Below are 24702 nucleotides of genomic sequence, written 5' to 3'. Positions count from 1 at the left end.
AGGAAAATCAAAGGCGAAGGAAAATCAAAGGCGAGTCATTGCAATCAAAATGCTCCCGCAAATAAAGACTGCAAACTGGAACATTAAAATCAATGCCAGCAATGCTACAAGCCTCTGGTAGCTTTCCTCACAAACTACAAAAGTCCCTTTGGGAAACTTTCAGCTCAGGGAAGCTGACAGTTGTATTCTCTGCCTTGACAAAATTGGTGCCTCTGACGAGACCAATACTTTTCTCCCTAGGGTGCAAGTGCTTTGTTCAGCAAGGCTGTGAGACATCCCACAGAAACCAAAATCCACCTAAAGCACCATTTAGAAAGAAGAGATTTTGGGTCTCTGCACTCCCAAACAAGGAGCTGTGTTTTATCCGGCCTCTATGAGCCCTCATTATTTAGTGCCTTCAACCAGCAACACTGAAATGGCCAAGAGGGCCAATGGCATCCTGGCCTGCATCAGGAATGGTGTGGCCAGCAGGAGCAGGGAGGTCATTCTGCCCCTGTACTCTGCACTGCTCAGACCACACCTTGAGTGCTGTGTTCAGTTCTGGGCCCCCCAGTTTAGGAGGGACATTGAGATGCTTGAGCGTGTCCAGAGAAGGGCAACGAGGCTGGGGAGAGGCCTTGAGCACAGCCCTATGAGGAGAGGCTGAGGGAGCTGGGATTGGTTAGCCTGGAGAAGAGGAGGCTCAGGGCAGACCTTATTGCTGTCTGCAACTACCTGAGGGGTGGTTGTGGCCAGGGGGAGGTTGCTCTCTTCTCTCAGGTGGCCAGCACCAGAACGAGAGGACACAGCCTCAAGCTGTGCCAGGGGAGATTTAGGCTGGAGGTGAGGAGAAAGTTCTTCCCTGAGAGAGTCATTGGACACTGGAATGGGCTGCCCGGGGAGGTGGTGAAGTCGCTGTCCCTGGAGCTGTTCAAGGCAGGATTGGACGTGGCACTTGGTGCCATGGTCTGGCCTTGAGCTCTGTGGTAACAGGTTGGACTTGATGATCTATGAGGTCTCTTCCAACCCTGATGACACTGTGATACTGTGAAATCTGAAACCCGCAAACATCACCGCACAAAGAAGCAGAGGCGAGAGGCAGCAGCAGGCAATTCTCGGTTGTGGGACATCCAGCAAATACCGAGCTCTCCCTGATAGGCATTTGTAATAGATAAATCTTTATCTGGCTTTTTAAAAGAAGGAAATAAATCAACAACCCCAAACAAAACAAGCTGTCATCTTCGAAGTGCATCATTCTTTCTTTATATATATATTTTTTTTTTGCCCAAGGGAAAATAACGAGAAGGTAAAACTAATTATTTCCAGGGGGAAATACTGAAGCTAAACCACACGGTTTGCTTTTTATTGTCTCCGCAGAGGTGTAAATTGCTGTCATCTAGGGCTTTCTATTGCACTGATAAGGTGCTTCTAGGAAAGGGAAACTAGGCAGAAAATTGGCATCATTATGCATTTCTGAGATGCTTAAACTTAATCATTACAAACAGCCGATCTTTGAATAATAAACGGGGAGGGATTAAGCAGTCAAAAATAAATGTCTGCAGCTGCGGGGTGATGAAAACAAAATTCGACGAATTGCCTTGAAATGGGAAAAAAAAGAGAGAATTTGGGCTTCCCAAAAGAAATTCCTAATACACAGCCCACCTGAGCACCAATAAAAGTAGAAGGCAGGGAGCTGGCAATAGAAGGAGACTGAAGGAGTTCTTGTAAAGCAGATTCACCTGCTTCCTTTTGTCATGCAGGGACGTTTGCAGAGACCTTCAAGAGTTTTAGAGAACTTAAAGAAGAGGAAAAGCAGTGGCAGCAGGTCACAGTCCTACTTTTTCAGCAAAAAGAAAAAAACTCTGCCCTAGCCACAAAACCAATAAGTGGCAGGGGATGGAATTATGGACTTGAGGTCAATCTCAGTTAATGACTGAATGTTAATTAATCCTCCCTGCCTCTGCATTTAACTAAAGCCATATAATGGGTCAGTTTTCTAGTGGTGAGAAATTAACAGGTGGCTAAATCCACTTTTTCATAGCATGATCTCTTATGACTTCAACCAGCTTAAATATATTACTAGCAGCTATATTAATTTCCCCTTTCCTTCAATTCTGGAGCATGAAGACCATCAGCTCCTACAGTGACTGCAAACCACAGCGCTTGAAACTGTGCACCTGAGGGGTGTCTTTGCAGGGGTTTTTTTCCCAAGCCCTCTCTTCAGTGCTGCATCTTTATTTCTTGATGGAGTTTAGTCTGTAATTTGATCTTTTCCTCCCAGTTCCATTCCAAGTGCAATGTTTTTAATGACCATATCACTCTGTAAGAAGCCATTGTGGTTTAGCACATCTCTTTGATGCACCACATAGGCTGAGATCCTTGGTTACAGATTTTTGAAAGAAGAACAGAAAGTCACATTTATGAGGAATCAAATCAAGAAAGAGAAGCATAAGCTGGGCCTTACCAGCTGCATAGAATCATAGAATCAAGCAGGTTGGAAGAGACCTCCAAGATCATCCAGCCCAACCTAGCACCCAGCCCTAGCCAACCAAAAAGACCATGGCACCAAGTGCCTCATCCAGGCTTTTTTTGAACACTTTGCAGGGACGGTGACTCCACCATCTCCCCGGGCAGCCCATTCCAATGCCAATCACTCTCTCTGGGAAGAACTTCGTCCTAACATCCAGTCTATACTTTCCCTGGCACAGATTGAGACTGTCCCCCCTTGTTCTGTTGCTGGTTCCCTGGGAAAAGAGGCCACCCCCCACCTGGCTACAATGCCCCTTCAGGTAGTTGTAGACAGCAATGAGGTTGCCCCTGAGCCTCCTCTTCTCCAGGCTAAACACCCTCAGCTCCCTCAGCCTCTCCTCATAGGGTTTATGCTCCAGGCCCCTCACCAGCTTTGTCGCCCTTCTCTGGACACCTTCCAGCACTTCAACATCTCTCTTGAATTGAGGGGCCTGTTGTTTTGGGGGTTTGGTTCTGGAAAAAAAAAATAGAAGGTACTTGAAGTTTTTTCTATAGGAATGTTAAAGGGATTTAATTTATAATAATTTAAAGCCTTGATGACAAATTTCTAGTTGATTGTATGGTGCACAGTTGGACCTCGTCCTTTTATTTGGAGCACTTTGAGATTTCAGGGTATTTTTGTGTTGGTTTTTAGTAGCTTGATCTGTACTGTGAAAGTTTCTGTGCATTTTAAAAGAATCACAGAATCACAGAATTTCTTAGATTGGAAAAGACCTTCAAACTCATCGAGCCCAATAGTGAGTTTCACACTGACAAGTCCTTGACTAAACCAAAGCCCTCAGCACAACAGCTAATCACTACAGTTGGAAATGACCACCAGGAGCATCCAGTCCAACCTTCATCCCAGCAGCCTTCATCACTAGACCATAGCCTCAAGCACCACATCCACTCTCCTTTTAAATATCTCCAGGGATGGTGACTCCACCACCTCCCTGGGCAGCCTGTTTCAGTGCCTGACCACCCACTCAGTTAACAACTTCCTCCTAACATCCAACCTAAACCTTCCCTGCTGCAACTTGAGGCCATTTCCTCTTGTCCTATCATTAGTAACTCAGAAGAAAGGCTGTAATTGTGAAGGTTTGGAATACGTTGTCATGTTCCACCACTGTGTTTATGTAGAAACTAACTGAAAGCCTCACAGTTCATATTCCAATGTTTAGTTTATACACCAAACTAAAAGAAACCTTGATTACTTTTTGCCTCATTAAAGACAGCATGTCAACTGCTTCTTCAATGGGGTTAGCCTTTATGTAGTGACTTGAAGAATTGGATATGGTAAGATCCCTCAGATTCTCATTTGGTTGCTTCATGAGGAAGAAATTACATGTCTGTTAACTATATATATTTATTTCACATATATATGTGCATAGAGAGATAGAGATAAATATAATTTATTTATTTCCAGAGACTGAAATATTGCTACCAAATGATAATTCTGTTTCCTCTAATGTTCCCACTGCTGGAAATAACATTTAAACAATTATATTTCATCACCTTTTTGGGGTTTTGTTTTTTATCCTGTAAGGTAATAAACTTTTCACAAGAGACAAAAGCTGAGAATTTGTAGCTCTGGATAGAATAATAGTGTGAAAAATGACATTGTCTCCATTTAGACCAGCGTGACACATTTTTGCTGCATATGCACTTTCTCAGCTGCTAACCTCCAGAGTTTTCAGCAGTTAAGTTGATGGATAAAGGGAAGAAATATTGCTTGATAAGCTGGCAATCTATCCAGAGGGGAAGGGACACTGTCAGTCAGGGTTCAGGTATTGCAAGGGCTTTTGGCCAGACAACCATCTGCACAGGTCTAGAAGGCCAAGTGCTACTTTTGCCTACTAGTCAGCTCATGACAGTGAAACCAGCACTGTCAAGGAGCACACAAGCAAAGAGGGAAAAAAAACACTTTATTGTCTAATGTCATAGAGAGCTTTCAGCTTTTGAACCCCTACTGTGTTTATATAGACACAGAGCTGTGTGAACAGCACCAGTGCTAATCAAATCAGTATCACATTCTGCTGACTCTGCCTTCATGTCATCAGGACTTAAAACTGACACTCTCCTTTTGACTGGACTCTGTGCATGACCTCTGCCTGTAAGAGAAGAATGGAACCTGACAGCAAAGGCTCACTCTGGTCACCACAAGGGAGCAAAAAGCATTGCTCGAGCACCTGTTTTTATGGTACTACACAACTAAACCTTTTGTGTGGCCCTTGTGTAGGTCTTCATTGCACCCCAGTTCCCTCAGACCAAAGGTTAACCTGGCACTCCTCCCTCATCTTCAAGCCCCATGGTTTGGTCTCTGATGGAAACCAAAGGTGTTGAGTCACAGGTGAGCTGCAGCATGCTTCAGCCATCTTCCACACGAGGACCATGCAATCTGGCCATATCACACTGTGATGTCAGAGGTGACTTTTGAGGCCTCTGAATATTTTTTCCCCCATGATAAGTGACTGCAAGCTGGGAGGCAGGGAGAACAAGAAGCAGTGTACACAAACACCCACACCCACATTGATGCAGGGGAAAGCAGACTGCCAATGTACAAATGGAGAGTGGTCATAACTCAAAGCACTGTGGTGAGGTACTGCAGCAAACTCCACCAGCTTACTAGGACTTCATTTCTTCTCAGTAAGAGGGATGTGAGTGAGGGATTCCAAAGGAAACAGAGAGCATTTTGACACCTATTTCATTCTAGCTGTAAAGATGAAATGCACCTCTGAGCAGCGATGGTTTGTGTACTGCACACACCATGGGAGCTGAAGGACCACATCCCACCACAGATGAGAAACTGTCAGTAGTTCTTCAGCACTGGGAAATCTGTACTTCTTGGCAAGCCTTATTTTGCAGCATGGGTGTAAGGAATACATCTGAATATCCCACTGAAATGATAAGTGAAACAGAAAGCAGCAGCAGCCTGGGTTGGGTTTGCTTTTTTAATCTCCCTAAATCACAGCTGAGGTTTGGAAAATGTGCAGAACTCTCCCTGTGCCTAAAGTAAGGAACACAATGTAGAATCATCACAGTATCACAGTATCATCAGGGTCACCCTTCTCTGGACACGCTCAAGCATCTCGATGCCCCTTCTAAACTGGGGGGCCCAGAACTGAACACAGGACTCAAGGTGTGGTCTAACCAGTGCAGAGTACAGGGGCAGAATGACCTCCCTGCTCCTGCTGGCCACACCATTCCTGATGCAGGCCAGGATGCCACTGGCTCTCTTGGCCACCTGGGCACACTGCTGGCTCATGTTCAGGTGGGTATCAATCAACACCCCCAGATCCCTTTCTGTCTGGCTGCTCTCCAGCCACTCCCACCCCAGCTTGTATCTCTGCATGGGGTTGTTGTGGCCAAAGTGCAGCACCCTGCACTTGGAGCTATTGAAGCCATCCCCTTGGACTCTGCCCATCTGTCCAGGTGGTCAAGGTCCCACTGCAGAGCCCTTCTGCCCTCCAACCCAGTCACATCTGCCCCCAGCTTAGTGTCATCTGCAAACTTGCTGATAACTGACTCCATGCCCTCATCCAGATCATCTATGAAGATGTTAAAGAATGGTTTAGGTTGGAAGGGACTGTGGTGGACTCTGACCCCAGCTTGTATCTCTGTAACACCTTCTGTAATATAATCTCAGAACCGCATACAAAGAACCTGTGTGGGATAGCTGTGTATAGTTTGGGGAAGGGGGGAGGGGGAATTCCTTGTGTATAGAATATTAAATTATTTAAACCCTTTTAAAATTTGGCCTCATATTTCTCTCCCCCAAGCCCAGACGAACCCCTTCACAACAGGGACCTCAAAGATCATCCAGTTCCAACCCCCTGCCATAGGCAGGGACACCTCTCACTAGAATGGGTCACTCAAGGCCTCATCCAACCTGGCCTTGAACACTTCCAGGGAGGTTGTGGGGCACAGAAGCACTGAATGTGATCGAAGAACAGTTGTGTGCAACCGGAGCTAGGTGAACCTGCTCTGGCAGGAGGGTTGGACTAGATGATCTCCAGAGGTCCCTATCATTCTGTGATCCTGTGATACCAGGAATGCAGCACAGCAGAAGAAGCAAGAGAGTAGGAAATGCCTTTGAGGGGCAAATGAGCTTTTCAGGCAGCTCTGCATGATCTTCATCTGTGAAGACATTCACAACCTGCAGACTTCCAAGAAGTGACAGCTCACAATAGCACTGTAAACGTGTCAGCTCTCTGAAAAATACTGCTGGGTGGAAAGAGTTCACTGGTACCAGAAACCACCTTAGATGCTGGTATACCACTCAGCTCCTCCTCCTTTTTCTTTCAAAACTTTGACCCAAATCAGTTAAACTACGACCTCCATGTGTGTTTCAGCACAAGCAAGCTAGACAAACACTGCCATCTACAAACACAAAAATATATATGTACTTTAATTTCCATTTGGTCATAGTTTATTTAACAGAAGGTCATTCTTCCTCAGTAACCAACAATGACTTAAAGTATAGTACTCTCCAAAACCAGCCCATTGAGCACAGAGAACTGATGATACTGAAATATACAATATAAAGAGTGACATGTTTCACAAAGCTGTTTCATCTTCAGGTTTTTTAGGTTGGAATACAACAGACCAAAAGTAAGCATCTTACTAGGTCCAAGACTAAACTGCAAACTCACAAGAAGTTGTGAAGAGAGTAGTTCTTGAAACTATACACAGTGAGAACGTGATGGGTAGAGTTGTCCTGGCTTTACAAATCTCAGACCTCCCCTGAGTCCTAACAGTACTAAACTGAGAAACAAACAAACAACTTTAATCCTGAGGATACAAGCACTGTCTGCAAATTGCTCCTGGAATTGCATGTTTGGGTTTTTGACACGGTGCTGCAGTATTTTCCTTAAGGCTCCAACAGCAGAGAGTTGCATGTGGAAAAAAAATATCATTTGGTGGTTACTGCTATGCAAGTACTACAGATGGTGAGAGCCTTAAGGCACAGCTTGCCAATCGAGCCATTTTAGGTGTTGCCATGAGTTAATCATTATCCTCATTACAGAGTTGTGTTAATAGATTGCATGAGTGCCTTTACGTTTGCATGAGCACAGAATCAACAGAGTTAGTGTTTGGCCCAAGTCTTCACTGAGACAGGAATACTTCCACCATCTGCTGTTGCTTAAGTGTTGAGGCAGAAGTCCCTACCTGAAGAGTGGTAACTAACAGGCAGGAGAAGGTAAGGTGTCACATCAGAGCTGTCTCTGATGACTGTCTAGCTACACCTCTGCAAACTCCTGACCAGAGCCTTTCTTGTGTTCCTCTACAATGAGCTCAGCTCTTCCTCTCATTTTCCATTTCATCCTGTTCCCAGAGATTTGTACAAGGGAAATATTTAAAACAGTGATCTTCAAGCTCTAGTCTTCAGATTATCAGGGTGTTGAGGCTGCTTACAGCTTTCTCCACTTATTCATAGAATAAAGTATATACAGAAGGGGGTAGGAGAAGAAAAGTTGAGGAAGTTTTGTAGGACACATTTCACACAACAGTCCATAGGCAGCTAGAGACCCAAGTGACTTAAAGTGACATTGTTGTCAAGACAAAGAAAACTGCAAAACAGTGGCTTATTTTTTTTAGTGTCAGGTATTCATATGTGCCCCTCTGAACATACTCACAGGTTTAGAATCACATTTTCTATGATTTAATTCCTTCTCTCTCTGATGCATGAAACATGCAAACAACCCTCAGGAAAAAAAAACCCCATATTTAAAGGAAAGTGTTTAGACACCAAGTCCCATCAAGGATACAATGCAACCAAACCCTGAAACTCTTTGAAGTTGTCATAATCTTAAGCCATATTCAAAGGAAAGTGTTTAGACACCAAGTCCCATCAAGGATACAGTATCACAGTATCACAATATCATCAGGGTTGGAAGAGACCTCACAGATCATCAAGTCCAACCCTTTACCACAGAGCACCAAACCCTGAAACTCTTTTAAGTTATCATAATCTTAAATCATATTTAGAGGAAAGTGTTTAGACACCAAGTCCCATCAAGGCTACAATGCAACCAAACCTTGAAACTCTTTGAAGTTGTCATAATCTTAAACCATATTTAAAGGAAAGTGTTTAGACACCAAGTCCCATCAAGGATACAATGCAAGCAAACCCTAAAACTCTTTTAAGTTATCATAATCTTAAACCATGTTTAAAGGAAATTGTTTAGGCACCAAGTCCCATCAAGGCTACAATGCAACCAAACCCTGAAACTCTTTTAAGTTGTCATAATCTTAAACCATATTTAAAGGAAAGTGTTTAGACATCAAGTCTCATCAAGGATACAATGCAACCAAACCCTGAAACTCTTTTAAGTTATCATAATCTTAAGCATTAATTGTAACAGTCACCAATTTAATATTTTTAGATGTTAAGTTGTCATGCTTGAAGTTGTCTGTTTCCTTTAAATCATCTCAACTCTGGGTGACTAGTGGCTACAATTAACATCACCAGCAGCACTGTTTAAAGACACAGGACATAGATCACCAGTCGCACACAGCTCGAAGGTTGCATCATTAGCACAAGACATTGAGGTGCACAGAGGGGATTCCCACACTGCTTACTCACAGCCTTCTACACAGAGTAAGCACTGATATTGACGGCAGGGCAGGGCAGGGCAGGCTTTCTTCTGACTCAGCAGCAGAGCTTTGCAGAATACATTCCTCCTTTCCCTTCCTATGGACAGGATGGTGAGCACTGGCTTTACAGGTGACTTTTTACCATGCCATGTGATACCCACAGCCTAAAAGCCACCGTGGAAACAGCAGCAGCAGCAGAAGTTGGTGCACACATCAGGTTTAAATACATCAAAATCAAATTTGTGTTAGAAAGACAGAAAGATGTTCTCTCTCATTTCTGACAGCAGATGTGTGGTGAGGTTTTAAATTCTCTCTTAATTACAGAGCAAGTGAAAGCCTCTCTTACCATTGCACTAAAGTCATGTCACTCTGACTCCCTGGTGCTGTTTTCTCCACAGGTCAGCTCTCCTTACAGGTCTGCAACTCCTGTTCTCTTCTTCCTGCATGACTTCTTCAGCCAGGCAAGGCATGGTATTCCACATATTCCATTTTTTGCCATGAATAAACACAATGTGAACATCTTCCACTGAGATTTTGATGTCTCTGACTGACTGTGTTTCTGGTTTGCTACCTGAGGAGCGAGATAAACTTGCTTTCCTGATTTTCCAGTCTGCTCCAAATTTCATGGACTGAAGTACTACATGTTCACAAGCTACTTGCAAGATTCCTGTCCTTAGAAGGACATGATGCAGCTAGCAGCTAGCAGCATAATTCTCTGAGATCTTTGCTCTTGCCTTTCACATTTGTATTCATCTTCCAAATTTGTCCTGGTACCCAGTGCTGAACATGCCCTAGAGGCAAATAAAGATTATCAAACTCAAACTCAGCACCCCCTTTACCCCCCAATCCTATTTTAACATTCTAAACAAAACCCTGAGGCCTGACTTTTTTCTCTCTTCCAGGCTCTTTCAAACTTGCCTCTTTCAAAACTCTTGATGAATAAATACATTGATAATAACAGAAACAACATCATGACAGGGACATGACCAAAGCTTATTGCAAAGTGTTTCCCAGGTCCTTCCAAACAGTAGCTGTTGTGACACGTGGCAAACATTTTAATTTCCCAAACAGAACAGGTAAATAAGAAAAGGCAGGGACAAAATATTGCCAGGTTACAATTTTGTTGGGCAATGTGCTTAGGCTTTGCTGTGACTGTGATTCAGGAATATAAAGAGCATTCCATGCAAGGTTCTGAGCTAACACAGTTCTTTAAGAGACATTAAAGCAAATCTGCTTTGCCATGTAGCAGGGTCCATTGTCCTCCTGATTTCTGGAATTCCATTTTAAGTTTATTTCTGTCTCTACAAAGACCTTCTGCAACTAGGCACAGCACATTTGCAGAGTGCAAAAACATCTTTTAAGATATGCTATACAGTAAATGTACAGTTCTGTAAAGACATCTTAAAGCTATTTTACAACTAACAACTATTAGGAGCCTGTGTGTTTGTTGGAGCTTAGTGGGACCTGTCTTTACAAAGCCAAGAGACTACTGACACCTCTGACTACAGGAGAAAGGCTTTGGGCACAGAAGTTTCCATAACTTTTCCATACATCTTTAAACATTTGCTTTGTGGAAGAGACATCACAGAAGGGGATATTTTTAGATATTGCCAAATGTCTTCTTCTCAATCTTCTTCTTTTTCTTCACTTAGTTACTTGGACAGGTGCATTCAGTTTTTTTTCCACTAAGTTCCTCACATTGCAGGATAATTGTGTTTAATATGCATATCAGCATGCATAATTACAACAAGGTTTATGCTACCCAGTATAAAACAAAGGTAAGAAATTCAGAGGAATTCCTCCCAAGCATTGGAAATTTATTTTTAGCACTTCAGTTCTGCTATAAAAATTAGGCATCAGTTCTCAGGATAATAAAGATTGGAAAAAGTATTCAGTTCAAATGTAATCTATTAAAAATCGACCTACCTATAAAGAGTTCCTACAAGAGACAAGAGAAAGGTGGGAACCCTTTATGTGACCTGATGTGTAAAAGAGAAATGCTTTCAAAGAATACTGAGAGCATGTCAAGGATAATTACTTTTCTTACTCATTTTCCTAGTCTTATCCAATGTCACAACTGCAGCTACCACTGCCAGAATTTCCTTCAGCTCAATAAGCACTGCAGCCAAGACCTTCTGCCCAACTCTTTAATAGTGAGGATCTTAATGAGAAACTAGTTTTGTTCTTGGTGAAAGATGAGGTCCCAGTTACATAAAATTATAATGTATCCTACTTTCACTCTCTGGAAAGAATACATTAATAGTCCTTAACATGAAGCTGAAATCAGGCATCAGAAGACATTGCATAAATTACACAAACAAAGGATCTACAAACGAAACAAACTTATCAGCTTCAAACCAAACGTTAAGCAGATACATTGTCTTACAAAGATGTCCTGTGGCAATGTCAGAGGCAGTTGCATTTTCTGACCAGACAGCTGATATACTCCAAAATCAGCATTGTGCTGGTTTACAGCAGGGTTTGGCCCAGGCAAGCAGCCATGAAGGTTTTGATCACCACTGTGTTTGCATACATACGAAATACTGAGTGAATTCCAAAGCCCTTGCAAGGAGACAATTGTTACTGATGTTAGTTTTATCTGACAAGGGTATAAAAATCAGACTGACAGCAATCTGCTATTCCACTAAGCCTAAGTGTGGGCATATGTAAGATACATTCAGGTATGGCACGTATGCAAACTCTAGAGACACACCTCACCTATCCAGCGTGATGTTACAAGGGAGGTGGAAAGCAGAAGTGAGTAAAAGCCTGTCTAAGAATTCATCAGTCCTTCAAGGCTCTCAAATCAGAGAAGTAGGATCCTAACAGTTTCTACTACTGAAAACTCGTAGGACAGACTGAAAAGGTGTCAGGCTCTGTGTCTTTTCTGTGTATTTCACAACACATATCATGAAAACAGGAGAGCAGAAAGCTTGTTCAGACAAGTTCCTGCAATGTGGTGGCACGTTGGGGTACACACCATTTATCTGCATCGCTAAGGAACTGAGAAGCAGGAGAGCTTTATCTGTGTGCTGCCTGGGCTAATCAAGGGTGATGCTGGAAGAGACAGGGTTGTCTCAGCCCTGAGAAATGCCAAAGCTCCCACCAGACAAGTCACAGCTAAACTCTGAGATGACATGCTTCCAAGATTTCACTCTCTGCTCTCCTTTAGCTCAATCATGCAGTTTACAAGGAGGAGAGCTGATCTACACGGTGATGACTTTGAAACTTCAGTGATCATTGAAGTGCTGGAAGAAATTCTTTAAACTCTGGTGCTTGGGAGGTGGAGTTGCTGTGAGCCATCTCCTCCCCTGTGGTCAGTATATTCTCACCTAATACCTGCATTACCCAGACATGCTCTTACAATATCTGTAACTAGCCCGATATCTTGGTGGGCACACTGTGTCTTCTCACTCTGATTGCAGACTTAAGTCCTAAAAGAAATGACATTATTGACCCAGCATACCACAGGCTGCACACAAATCAGTCAGCACACAAAGATGACACAGCCCCTAGGTTTCAGCTGATTTACCCAATCCCTAGCAAAACCTGTTATCCCTTTGAGGTAAAATGTGTTTCTCTATTATGGCACATAGTCAATACATACAGTTACACTACAACCAAAACAAAAGTGTCCTAAACACATAGGCTGAGATGTTTGGCTACAACTGATTAATATTAATCCTTGCTTGGATTGGGATGCTGCTGTTCTATGGAAAGTTTGACTATACTAATAATGATATTGTCTCAATATACAATCTATAATATAGCTAAGTACACTGAATAGGTGTGATTTCTTGTATAAACCTTCAATTAAATACATTGGTCTGACAATGTCACCTTGTGTGCTAGTCAGAAATTGGTAAAAATATATATATGTATCCAGACTCCCAGTGCACAGGATTCAGCAATTAACTTTTAACCTCTGCTGCCAGGATTTACCTTCAAAATCCAGTTATTATGCTGTGTTTAGAGGGCTGTTTTCCCATTCCAAGGGAGAACAGAGTTCTCAAAACAATTCTTGACATGCACCCAAACTGCAAGAGAAGGAACTCCAATGTGTTCCACATTGCAACACCCAGATCAGGGTAACAAGCCAGGTTACTTGCAAACTGCAAATGAAAAGTTAAGGAAGAAACCTCACAGATCCACACAGCCAAACAACAAAGCTGCCAAAGAGTTGGTTCCAGTTCATCTGAGATCTTTCATCACACATGATGGTTTATGCCAAATCACAATCCTAATTCCCAGTTAGGAAACATTCAACCAATGACAGGATCTCCATGACCTTAGGTTCCTTCTTTATCCTTCCACACTGCATGAGTACTGCAGAGAGAAAACAAACCAGCAGTCAGCATGCTAGCTGCAATATGGCTTCCTAGGAGAAGGACAATGTTTTCATTGGCTTTGATATTTTCCTCTGTCCAGTGTCTGCCTCTGTGTGTGAGAGTGTGCACACATTTTCTTCTCTCTTTTATGGTGCATTTCACTGACATATTGAACAGTCTCTGATTTCCATAGCATCTGTTTCCCATAACTTACAAAGTCAAACTGGAGGATTATATTGTATTTACAAACAAGTTGGCACTTACAGAATAAATTATTGATTCCTCTTTAGGTTTTTTTTTTTTTTAACTTCATTTTTATTTTCCTCTTTTATTTTTCTCTCTCTTCTTCTTTTTCACCCAAGGGCATCCAGCATTCTGGTGGAATAGTGAAGCCTGCTGCCATTATGCTACATTGACATGAGTAAATAGGATTCCAGCTGGCACACTCTTTGCCAATAGTCTGCTTGATGCTGAGAGGCAGTGCCTTCCACCTCAGTTCATGTCCAGTGCTCAGGACCTGTTAGTCAAGTGAAAGCAAAGGCTGCATGTTCTCTTCCTCATTCTTATCCATGCGTTTCAGCACCCCAGGATCCACAACCGACTGAGACCTGCAGAGGGACAGCATGTTTATTTGACATTTCTAGATCAAGGCAAATGCTGCTAAACCTCAGCTTTCCCACGTTTATTTCCATTCCTCACAGGGATTAAAAATAAAAGTGCAGCATTCCTCAAGCGTCTGATCACTGCAAATAGTCAGAAAATACCTCCAGGGAATGACTAGATGGCTTTGAAAGGCTTACTGTTGGTTCCTGGATACAGGAGAAACAGGAGGAATGAGCTGCCCAGGTTGAGACACTGAGTCTGGATGTGTTTAGGGGTCATTTGGATGTGGTGCTTAGGGATATGGTTTAAGGTGAATCTTGTAGAGTAGGTTAGATTTGGTGATCTTGAGGGGCTTTTCCAGCCTGGATGTTTCTGTGATTCTGTGGAATAAAGTAGGATCTTCAGTGAAATGGTGAACAGGCTGCATCCTCAGCACACAACACAGAGTAAACTAAGCTGTCTTTTGTGCTGACTTAAGCACTGATCCTCTCTAGCAGAAGTTATATGGCACTGGGCTGTTAAGGTACAATTCAGCCACACAGCTGACTAAAGACACACTGCTATCAGTGGCATGTGTCAGCTGAAAGCACATTTGAATGCAAGTGTGAGATCCTAGGGAATCCTGTCATGCCCAGCAGGATTTCTGGAGCAAAGGACATATCTATCAAACTCATTCATCAGCAAATCTAAACAGAGCAGAGAAGGATGGTAAGGGCAAATTCAGTGATGGTGGTAAAAGTCTGTCCAGGTTCTCTGAGCCATCAGAGAAATGCAACACTAGCATTGGTAACCTGCAACAGACCTGTGTGAGGGAAAGAAGAGAACCCCAAAGTCAGGCTTGCTGGGGCTCTGAGCAACCTGATTTAGCTAGGGATGTCCCTGCTTACTGCAGGGGGGTTGGATTAGACACCTTTAAAGGTCTCTTCCAACCCAGTGCATTCTGATATTCTATTCTATGCTTCTCCAGCACTATCAAGATGCTCCATTAAGAACAAAGTTCAAAGTGTTACCATGGGGTCTTACATCACCTGTGTCTCAGCTTGTCAAACAGCAGTCACTTCTGGGGTATGGTAAAAGCAGCTAATGTTAGATGCTTCTTTAGTGAGATTAATCTCAAGCTAGAAATGCCTACTTCTCTTTCCTTCTGCAAAGGAAATTCAAGATGACTAGGGCAGGTGTGCAGGACTGGATGATCTTGCAGGTCTCTTCCAACCTGGTTGATTCTATGACCCTATGATTTCGATTCAGTGGTAGCACACTGTGACTGCAGCATTGCTACAGATTTGTCACTGTGGAGGGCTACAGCACAAGCAAAAATCTTCCTGAGTTCTATCCTAGGAAACCATACAGAGTCAGTCACCCACTCAGAAACTATCATCACCCAATGAAATCAGTGAATGAGGCTGATAGCAGAAGGCAATTTGGTCTTTCTCAAGAAAACCTAAAGAAAAAAACATCTGAATTAAAGCCCAGGTGAAAATTATTAAACTCAAGGACACTTTGTAATACTACTTACCCCATTCCCTTACCAGTGCTAAACCCAAGAAAATTAGCTTTCAATTTCTGATGGTCACCCTTGTGATAAACATCATTTACAAAGATTAATTAAAAGTGTACAATAACCCTCATCAGGAATGCTGGTCAGTTCCTCAGGCATTCAACTGAGCCACTGCATCCCAAATGCTTTTCAAAAATCTTTACCATGCACTGTGCCAATGCAAAGCTGATTGAAAACTTGCTGGTGGGAAGCTGTATTCCCAGAAAATCCAGTTCATCAAGATAAAAAGTGCTGTGGAAGTGTAATAACTTCAAAGGTTTCCCAGTTGAATGCAAGTACTAATAGAAAACTGAGCCTCTTCCTCAGCTGCCAATGTTTGAGCAGCCAAAGTTTCTAGTTCTCATGTGGGGAAGTGAAGGGGAGGTGGAAAGGCTGCAAACCTGGCTTCAAATTCCCCATGAAGCAGTACTGGCCATAAATTCCAAGGGCCTCCAAAATCCTTGATGCCAAGGCAGATGTTAAAATGGAGCTGCATGAATCCTGAGCTATGGCTTGCAAGCTCAGGAGCCTGAATGCCTTGAAGGAGGAGAAACAGTTCTCATTCAGCTTTAAATCAACATTTAGTGCCATGTTTCTTTCCATTCAGCAGCGACTCATGAATGAAGGCATGTCAAAGGAAAACCATTTGTCTAAGTCTGTACCTACTTCTTCCAAATAAGTTTACAGATATCATTGAATAAATTCTCACAACAGAACAAAATGAAACAAAAAGCCACAAACAAACAAAAAACAATAGAACAGAGTTGTATCACGAATCCTCACTGCAGAGGAAAAGAACCAAAGCTGCACACAGATACTCAGCAAAGTTTATCAACCCAGACATCCTCCCTGCAGGGTTAGATGAGAAGAGGGTGCAGGTCTCCAGCTGGATGCTTCAGCCAGGAGAGCTATGGCTGGACACTGTGAAAAGCAAAAGATGACTCCTGAGACAGCTGAAATGGTGCCACCTGACTTGCACATGTCTCCCCAAAGGTCTGTGCTACAGAAGGGATCAGCTCCTCATCTCCACCACCCTGCTCACCTTCAAGTATAGGTCACCCAATTCACCAAATCATAGAATCATAGAATCAACCAGGTTGGAAGAGACCTCCAAGATCATCCAGTCCAACCTAGCACCCAGCCCTATCCAATCAACCAGACCATGGCACTAAGAGCCTCGTCCAGGCTTTTCTTGAACACCCCCAGTGATGGTGACTCCACCACCTCCCCGGGCAGCCCATTCCAATGCCAATCACTCTCTCTATGAAGAGAGATCCATAGGATCAAGGAGATTAATAGGAACATCAGCAGTTCAAAAACAGTCAACAAAGACATGAATTCTCAGCAGGATTTTGGTTTAAGAAAGGTATTCTTTCAGAGCAATAAACTGATTTTAAAATGGCAAGCCAAATTACATAAGATAATGGTTGGAGGTCTGCAAAACTCTCCAAGAAGTTAAGCACTTTTCATTGACTTACTGTCATGGGGGTTTACACATGAAAGTTCTTCTGCACTAAGATTCCAATCTGAGTGTGGTTTTAAACTGAGATAAAGAATCCATCAGGTGCAGAATTTAAGTTGAATTTAACTTTTCATGAAGTAAGATCTTATCTGTTTTGTCTTCACCTTTCTATTTCTGTTCTAACACAGTCTGGGCACTTAATACATCAAAGTCTAGGACTTTTTGTCCATCTTGCTACCACTCCCTTCTACTTGGTACTAGCACAGTAAGTCTACTGAGTACTTTTTATATCCAACAGCAAGGCAGGAGGATTCCAGCAGGTGCTGTAGACAAGGTAACTGAAAAACAATGCAAAGAAGATGAGGAAATTTCAGCTCAATATCATGTAGAAACATATTTTCTGCAATACATCTCATACTGTGTCAGCTAATCCAGACAAAGAATGTCAATTTGAAGCTTTCACTGGAGTGTAATTCTACACGAAGGATTTTTTTTCGAGCACAATTTGAATGAGAATAAAAATGCTGCAGAAAAGGATGAAGAATTCTGGTCAATCTACTGCTTTTCCATTTAATAATGTGCTTGCCAAGGACAGCCTGGAAAAGTCTTCTCCAAAGGGTCTTGTAGCAGGTCTTCTCATGAGTTTTTTGTTGCATCTTTGGAGGAAACTATTTCCTTTCATGTCTTTATTTTTGCAATAGTAAGACTTCTGCATTTCAACTCCTAATTTCCACCTGTCCTAGCAAGACAGCTTCTCTGCTGTCTCATAACTATTGACTTAGGTAAAAAACCATATATAAATGTATTGTTCACTTTCCCCTCCTCCTGGCTACTCCCACTGCTTGTGCTAATTGTGCCTTTGTCCTCAGCATCTTTTTAGCTTTGCCTTATCCTAGTTCACCGCCATCCAATTTCTTGACATTTCCCCTTTCAATGCACTGTAGATTTTTTCAACACAAAACCCTTAAATTTAATTGCCTTTTTTCTCCCCCTTCTATTCCTATGGTAATCTCCTTTCTGTTGTCTCCTCTCTGATTCCCAAAATAAATCTCCCCTTCAAACCTCAGTGTCCTCCCCAATCTATGTAATGTTTTCCAGCCAAAACTTCCTGGATGAGGAGTCTGAAAATATTTTATCCTGTTTGATCTGCTTCCAGAGCCTCTCTCTTTCAAATCAAATATCATCTCCTGAAACTGAGTTTTTAGCTTAGCATGTTTGGACTTAATGACTTTACATATTGGTTTCTGCCCTGTTAGTTTTCTCCTGATTCATTGCTAGGCTTACTCCTTATGAGTTGCTCTCTGAATTTTGTAGCCCTGCTCCACCTTTTCCATCACCTTGCTGTAATCTTCCCCCTTTCCCTTCTACTGCTCTGGCAAGATTGGACAAGGTTGGACCTCCCACGTGAATTATCTCACTGTTTTCATAGTTGCTGGAGAGGTAACTCTTTCAATTCTTCCCTTTATTTTAGAGTCTTTTTTACTTTGTCTTCTCAAAGAGAATTTCATAATGGTAGTGTGTTTACCAGACTGGAGTATAACATTTGACACTGATTTTTGCCCTGGTTCCCTTCATTACATTTTCTCCTATTGTGTGTAGTGACTGTGGCTGACAATTCAGATGCTGGAAACGGCTGACCATCTACAGACTGGTGAGTACCAGACACGGGGCTCTGAGAGGGAGGAAGGCAGAAGTTATTACAACCACGCAGCTGGGTAATAGCCCCTGGTTTATTCTCTGCACCAAGGCTCACTCCAGCCACCACTGTTTCTCTAAAAGAGAGGCTGGGGTGGGAAATCAGCTTGTCCACACACAGTCCTATATGCAATACCTATATGGTACTGCAGAAATCGTTGGCTGAGCTCAGCTCACAACTCACACATGCAATAATCAACACCACGGTCTATGGTCAAGTGCTCTTCTAGAGGTACTAATAAAAAATGGTCTTCCTATGTAACAAACTGAGAAAACAACCTGCAGCTTCATAGAAGAGGAGGAAAGCCAATGTTAACCTTGTGGCAACACTGGAAGACCACAATACCCTTAACCCACCTTTTCATGGATTTAGGAGAGAGATCCTTTTCTATATCCTTTGCTGAAGTGTTGTAGGAGTCCACATTGCATTCACTGTCATCATCATACTCATGGTCAAGCAGTGTTCTTGCCCACGTCCCCATGTCATAGGGGGGCAACATTCCTCCAAACTCTGAAGGCAGGATCTCAGGGTGTATTAGCTGATGCAGGCTGTTGAGGTTATTACCGTGCAGGAATATCTGTATGCACACATAAAGATTAAAAAAAACCTTGGTACCACAAAAATCATCAAAGCCTCAATTACATTCTCATTTATTAGAGCACAATATTCTGGTGACACTGGGCTAACAGAGATGGCCACCAAGGCACACACCACCTCTGCCTTAAGCATGGTCACACTACCTTCACAAACCTACAAAAGTGATTAAAGCATGACTGACTTAAGATGTTTGCAGGACAAAGGGCCTAAGGAGGGTAAGAAATGATGTCTGGTAACTAGGTGGCCTGAAGGTTAGAGAGACAGAATGCCTGTCTCTTGTTATTTGCTCTCCTTAATCCTGTGAATTAAATTAATAAATCAAGAGCATAAATAATAAATAACATTAATATTACTATACACACTGAGAAATATGTATTGACTTTCAGCATCCAGCCACGAGGTCTATAAAGAAGATAAATTGTGCAATGTGATGAAAACTCCACTGTAAAGATTTTCTTCCTTAATATGCTGGTCCTAGTAAATACCATCCATACTTGGCAACATATGAAGTAAGTAATAATAGCAAAACAACCTCTCTGACAACAATAAGAGAATAGCTGATGGACTATTGGATATTTTCTGTCAGAGCTGCAGTAGATTTATTTTCATAGATTATTTACAGTCTTATCTATCTCTTTCAATATGACATGTATATTTTAAATTATCTTTGTGTTTAACCTTACTGTTTCTCATCAGAGATATGGAATCTCTGACTGATGAGTACCAGAAATAGACCACCCCTGGACTGGGACAGTGTTTTCCTCCAGATCAGTTGGGCTTAATGGTCTTAGAGGTTGTTTCCAACCTTAACAATCCTATGACACTAGGGACTTTCTGACTTTCCACTGGGTGGAAATGCCTGCCCTTGGGTACATCTACACGAGCAACTCATGGCAAGTCTGTTCTAGAGTAGCAAGTAAGATGGGCCAGGATTTGCCCTTTGGGACTAGGGGCAAGTGCTACTGCACAGTTCACATCCATATGGTTAAAATCCTTTCATTTCCAGAACAAGCTCACCTCATCCATACTGCTCACTGGGCCATGCCATCCCCAGATTGTTCCTGGGCAATATCTAAGCACCAGCTGGTACCAGCCAGTGCCCTGCCAGAAAGTGTCTGTACAACTAAACAGTTGGAGTGGGCAGTGCCCAACTCTTTTTAATTGACTAGCACAGAAGCAGCCAAGAAGGCAAGGTGGGATGATGCCATCTAACAGCTGAATGCTGTGTGGCAGCACAGACAGATGCCAATTCACATTCCACTTCACCTTGCAGGGACCTCCCTGGACATCTATACCTCTAGCACTAGTTATCAAGAGTTAAATCCAAAAGAAAGACCAAATATATGCTTCTCTTGTACTGCCTGTTTAAGCCCATCTAGCTGTGGAGATGGGAAGCTTCACACGACCATGCAAACCCAGTGATGTTCTTCCATCTCACAAAGGGATCTATTCTTGTGTGAAAGAATAAATACATTAAAGTAATTGTTTTATGTTGGCTTTCCAACTGGCAATTGTGTTTATATATGCCTAGTGCTACATTTATCTGAACAAAGTTATCAGTTGCAGAGATACCAGATATATTAAGGGAAAAATAATAATAATAATTCAAGATAAACACAAGAGGTAAATAATAACAAACCTGATAAAACCCTGAGAAAATTCTGTGGAGTTTGAGTTTTTTTTCACCATTATTCATTCTACTTCTTATGCTTTTTCTTTAAAGTTTCTGTGCTGGGCATAACGCTCACATTTTGACACTTAAGTTTTGGACTTTAAATCCATATTTAAGCAGCTGACTGTTTTATAAGGATGTTCTGCAGTGCCAAAACAGCTGTAAAAAGCCAGGGTTTTGGAAAATATCTGTCAGTGGTTCAGATGCCTAAAAGAATGTACCTGTTTAGCTGACAAGTGCCCCTGTTCAACTGCCTTGTTGCTTATTTTCAACCTTGTAACACATCCATAAGCTATACTTTAGCTCCTGGTTATGCATACACAGCATTTGACTTTAAAAGGCCTCAAACATATCTGGCACTGCAATGTTCTTTGTTGAAGAACAGTAGTCAACAGAGTGCAGCCAAACCCTGAAAAATAGCTTTTCATCTGCATATTTATAACAGGGGTTACATAAAAGGCTTTGTGATCTATAGTTCAAAATCTGTGCATAGCAGAGGCCTCTGGAGCATAACCTGTCAGTGAAAAAACAGCTAAATGCCATGGATCATCACGGCCTCACAGGCTATGTTTGAGGAGAGAAAATGCAGAGTTGCTTAAAGAGCTGATCCCATTACACTTGAAAAATAACATCAAATCATCACATTCTTAGTAGTTGCTTTGCATGTGATGCTGCTGATAAAGTTCCTGCTACAGAAATAGTATTTAGTCTATGTCCTATCACCACTAAGCCCTAATTTAATATCAATTTATGTCCTATCACCACTAAGCTCTAATTTAATATCAGTCTATGTCCTATCCCCACTAAGCCCTAATTTAATATCAGTCTGTGTCCTATCACCACCATGCCCTAATTTAATTGCACTGATGCAAATGCTGTAAATTCAGCAACGCCTCAGAGACTGCTTGTGCTATGCACAAATACACACACAGAATTTTCCCTTCATTGGCTTTCATTCAAATCAGGATCTGCAAACTACTATATGCCAGCCATTTATTTTAGTTAATGTCAAGGAAATCACACTAGGAAAGGATTTTGTACTTGTTACCCTCATTCTTAAAAGACACAAATAATTTTAACTGAGACTAAATAGAATTAAATTGAATGGAGTCTCAGTAGAAACTGTAATGTTGGCAATATATTTTTTTATATAACCCATATGTTTGCATTTTAAAAGAGACTTAAGTGCACTGCTTGACTGTGTCCTTAAAGGATAATACTGTGTAAGTTGCTAAACCAGTTAAAGATGCTCTTTACATGTAGATGCATTTTAAATAGCTTCCATCAATAACAAGCTGAGATATTGTGTATAACTATTAGAGAATGAATCATCTGCTGACTACAACTGCCAGGGAATGGACAATTAAACTGCAGAATACCCTTTTTCGTGTCTTCTCCTTTAGAAAGGGCCTTATAACTGTGTAGAGGGCATGGATATACCACGGCTGATTGACGAAATGTATTCCTCCAAACCGGGCTGGGAAACTGTCCTGTGTGTCACAAAACAAAGAGATACAACATGAGTTGACTCTTAACACAAGTTGCACACACATCAAATAGATTATTATTATTATTATTATTATTATTATTATTATTATTATTATTGCTATTATTATTACTATTTTACAGTATCACAGTATCATCAGGGTTGGAAGAGACCTCACAGATCATCAAGTCCAACCCTTTACCACAGAGCTCAAGGCCAGACCATGGCACCAAGTGCCACGTCCAATCCTGCCTTGAACAGCTCCAGGGACGGCGACTCCACCACCTCCCCGGGCAGCCCATTCCAGTGTCCAATGACTCTCTCAGTGAAGAACTTTCTCCTCACCTCCAGCCTAAATCTCCCCTGGCACAGCTTGAGGCTGTGTCCTCTTGTTCTGGTGCTGGCCACCTGAGAGAAGAGAGCAACCTCCTCCTGGCCACAACCACCCCTCAGGTAGTTGTAGACAGCAATAAGGTCTGCCCTGAGCCTCCTCTTCTCCAGGCTAACCAATCCCAGCTCCCTCAGCCTCTCCTCGTAGGGCTGTGCTCAAGGCCTCTCACCAGCCTCGTCACCCTTCTCTGGACACACTCAAGCATCTCAATGTCCCTCCTAAACTGGGGGGCCCAGAACTGAACACAGCACTCAAGGTGTGGTCTAACCAGTGCAGAGTACAGGGGCAGAATGACCTCCCTGCTCCTGCTGGCCACACCATTCCTGATGCAGGCCAGGATGCCACTGGCTCTCTTGGCCACCTGGGCACACTGCTGGCTCATGTTCAGGTGGGTATCAATCAGCACCCCCAGATCCCTCTCTGTTTGGCTGCTCTCAGCCACTCCAACCCCAGCCTGTATCTCTGCATGGGGTTGCTGTGGCCAAAGTGCAGCACCCTGCACTTGGAGCTATTGAATGCCATCCCCTTGGAATCTGCCCATCTGTCCAGAGCTGAATTCTTTTAGCTTAATAATAAACCTGAAATAAGAAGAAACATTCTTCAAAACTCCATTCTCTCAGCTGACTTCCAACCTTCCACACCTGAGCAGCAACACAAGCTGGACAGAGTGATGAGGAAGTGTGCTGAGACAGCTACAATACTCAAGTAAAGGCATGGTATTTGAAACCTCCAGGAAAGCTTTGCCCAGAACCCCTCTATGTAATACCTTTTTCTTTTCCCCACTTCTACAGATTTTAGTCATCTCAACTCCTCTAGTGTTGCTGAAAAGCTCTAGAAATGTTCCTCTTGTTTCCACCCTAAAAAGAAAGTGTAAAGCTAAGCTACCATTGAAGACGTCTCCATTACCCATATTTCATAGAACTAAGAATGCATTAAACATTAAGCATAAACTGTAATGCAATATCCATGACAGTAATTCTTGTCACATAGTCAGGGACCCTCTGGGACCTTAAATGTAAGGACAGGATATCTGTATTGAAGCAATGACTTCTCTTTTCCAGTTGCTGGATAACAAAAGGGACAGGCAACTCACTAGGAAAGATTCTGATTTGCATTTTCAGTTTCTGAGTCAAGAGAATATGCCAGAAGGTTTGGCAGTATGAAGAGGACAGCCACTCTGTGCTGGAATACTATTGCCATAATCATCATGTGTCCTCATTTTGTCTTTGCCTTGTTGATGATACACACACAAACAACGCAATAAGCTGCTTCTGTCCCCAGCATCATAGTAACAACTGAGCAAGGAAGTAAGAGGTGCAAACAGGCTTGTAAATTGATGTGATCTGCATCAGTGGGATCAGAGGTTCAAAAGGTTAGTTGGGGCACTCTGGGTAAATGAACATTTTGCCTTCTCTACAGACAAGACAACAGGCCATAGAGAAGCATCCAGCAGACAGAGATATAATCTACAAAGCATCACTTGAAGGGTATTGATTTTAGGTCACACAGCACACAGTAAAACAACAGCTAAGAGAAAATCATAAGCTAAACCAACTAAGCCAGGACTGTCAAATAAGGAAGGCAGGAACTGTAGGAAGGAAATCTTTCATTAAATGCTTCAGACAGGAATACAGTTTGAGAAAGTGCACATGCCAAGAAGCCTCTGTAGTTCTGGGGACATCTACAGACCTGTAGTAATGATGAAGCCTGAAGAGGTCACTTGCTCCTTTCAAAACTACCATTCAAATACTGGCAGGCAGTCCTAATCAGGGAGGTCTTTGTATCAGAGGGCCACCTGCCTCCAAATCACAACTACCTGGTGGAATACTGGATGAGATACTTCCCA

The 24702-nt window shown here is 42.4% G+C and overlaps 1 protein-coding gene across 1 annotated transcript in view; it reads right to left on the bottom strand.

Annotated features, from left to right (window-relative positions):
• Nucleotides 1-6884: 6884 nt before the first annotated feature.
• The window catches only part of CLVS2 (clavesin 2), a 66572-nt gene continuing 48754 nt past the window's right edge, over nucleotides 6885-24702 (bottom strand). Inside the window, exons 3-5 of the mRNA XM_064170406.1 lie at nucleotides 22359-22469; nucleotides 19067-19287; nucleotides 6885-14020 (exon numbers count right to left, since the gene is read on the bottom strand). Coding sequence (XP_064026476.1) covers nucleotides 13933-14020; nucleotides 19067-19287; nucleotides 22359-22469 — 420 coding nt within the window. The 3' untranslated portion in view covers nucleotides 6885-13932. The remainder of the gene's footprint in view (nucleotides 14021-19066; nucleotides 19288-22358; nucleotides 22470-24702) is intronic.

Source organism: Pogoniulus pusillus, chromosome 33 (genome assembly GCF_015220805.1).
Source record: "Pogoniulus pusillus isolate bPogPus1 chromosome 33, bPogPus1.pri, whole genome shotgun sequence".
In the NCBI taxonomy this organism is placed as follows: domain Eukaryota; kingdom Metazoa; phylum Chordata; class Aves; order Piciformes; family Lybiidae; genus Pogoniulus; species Pogoniulus pusillus.
Note: the sequence above shows the minus strand (reverse complement) of the source record. Positions and strands in the feature narration are given on the sequence as shown.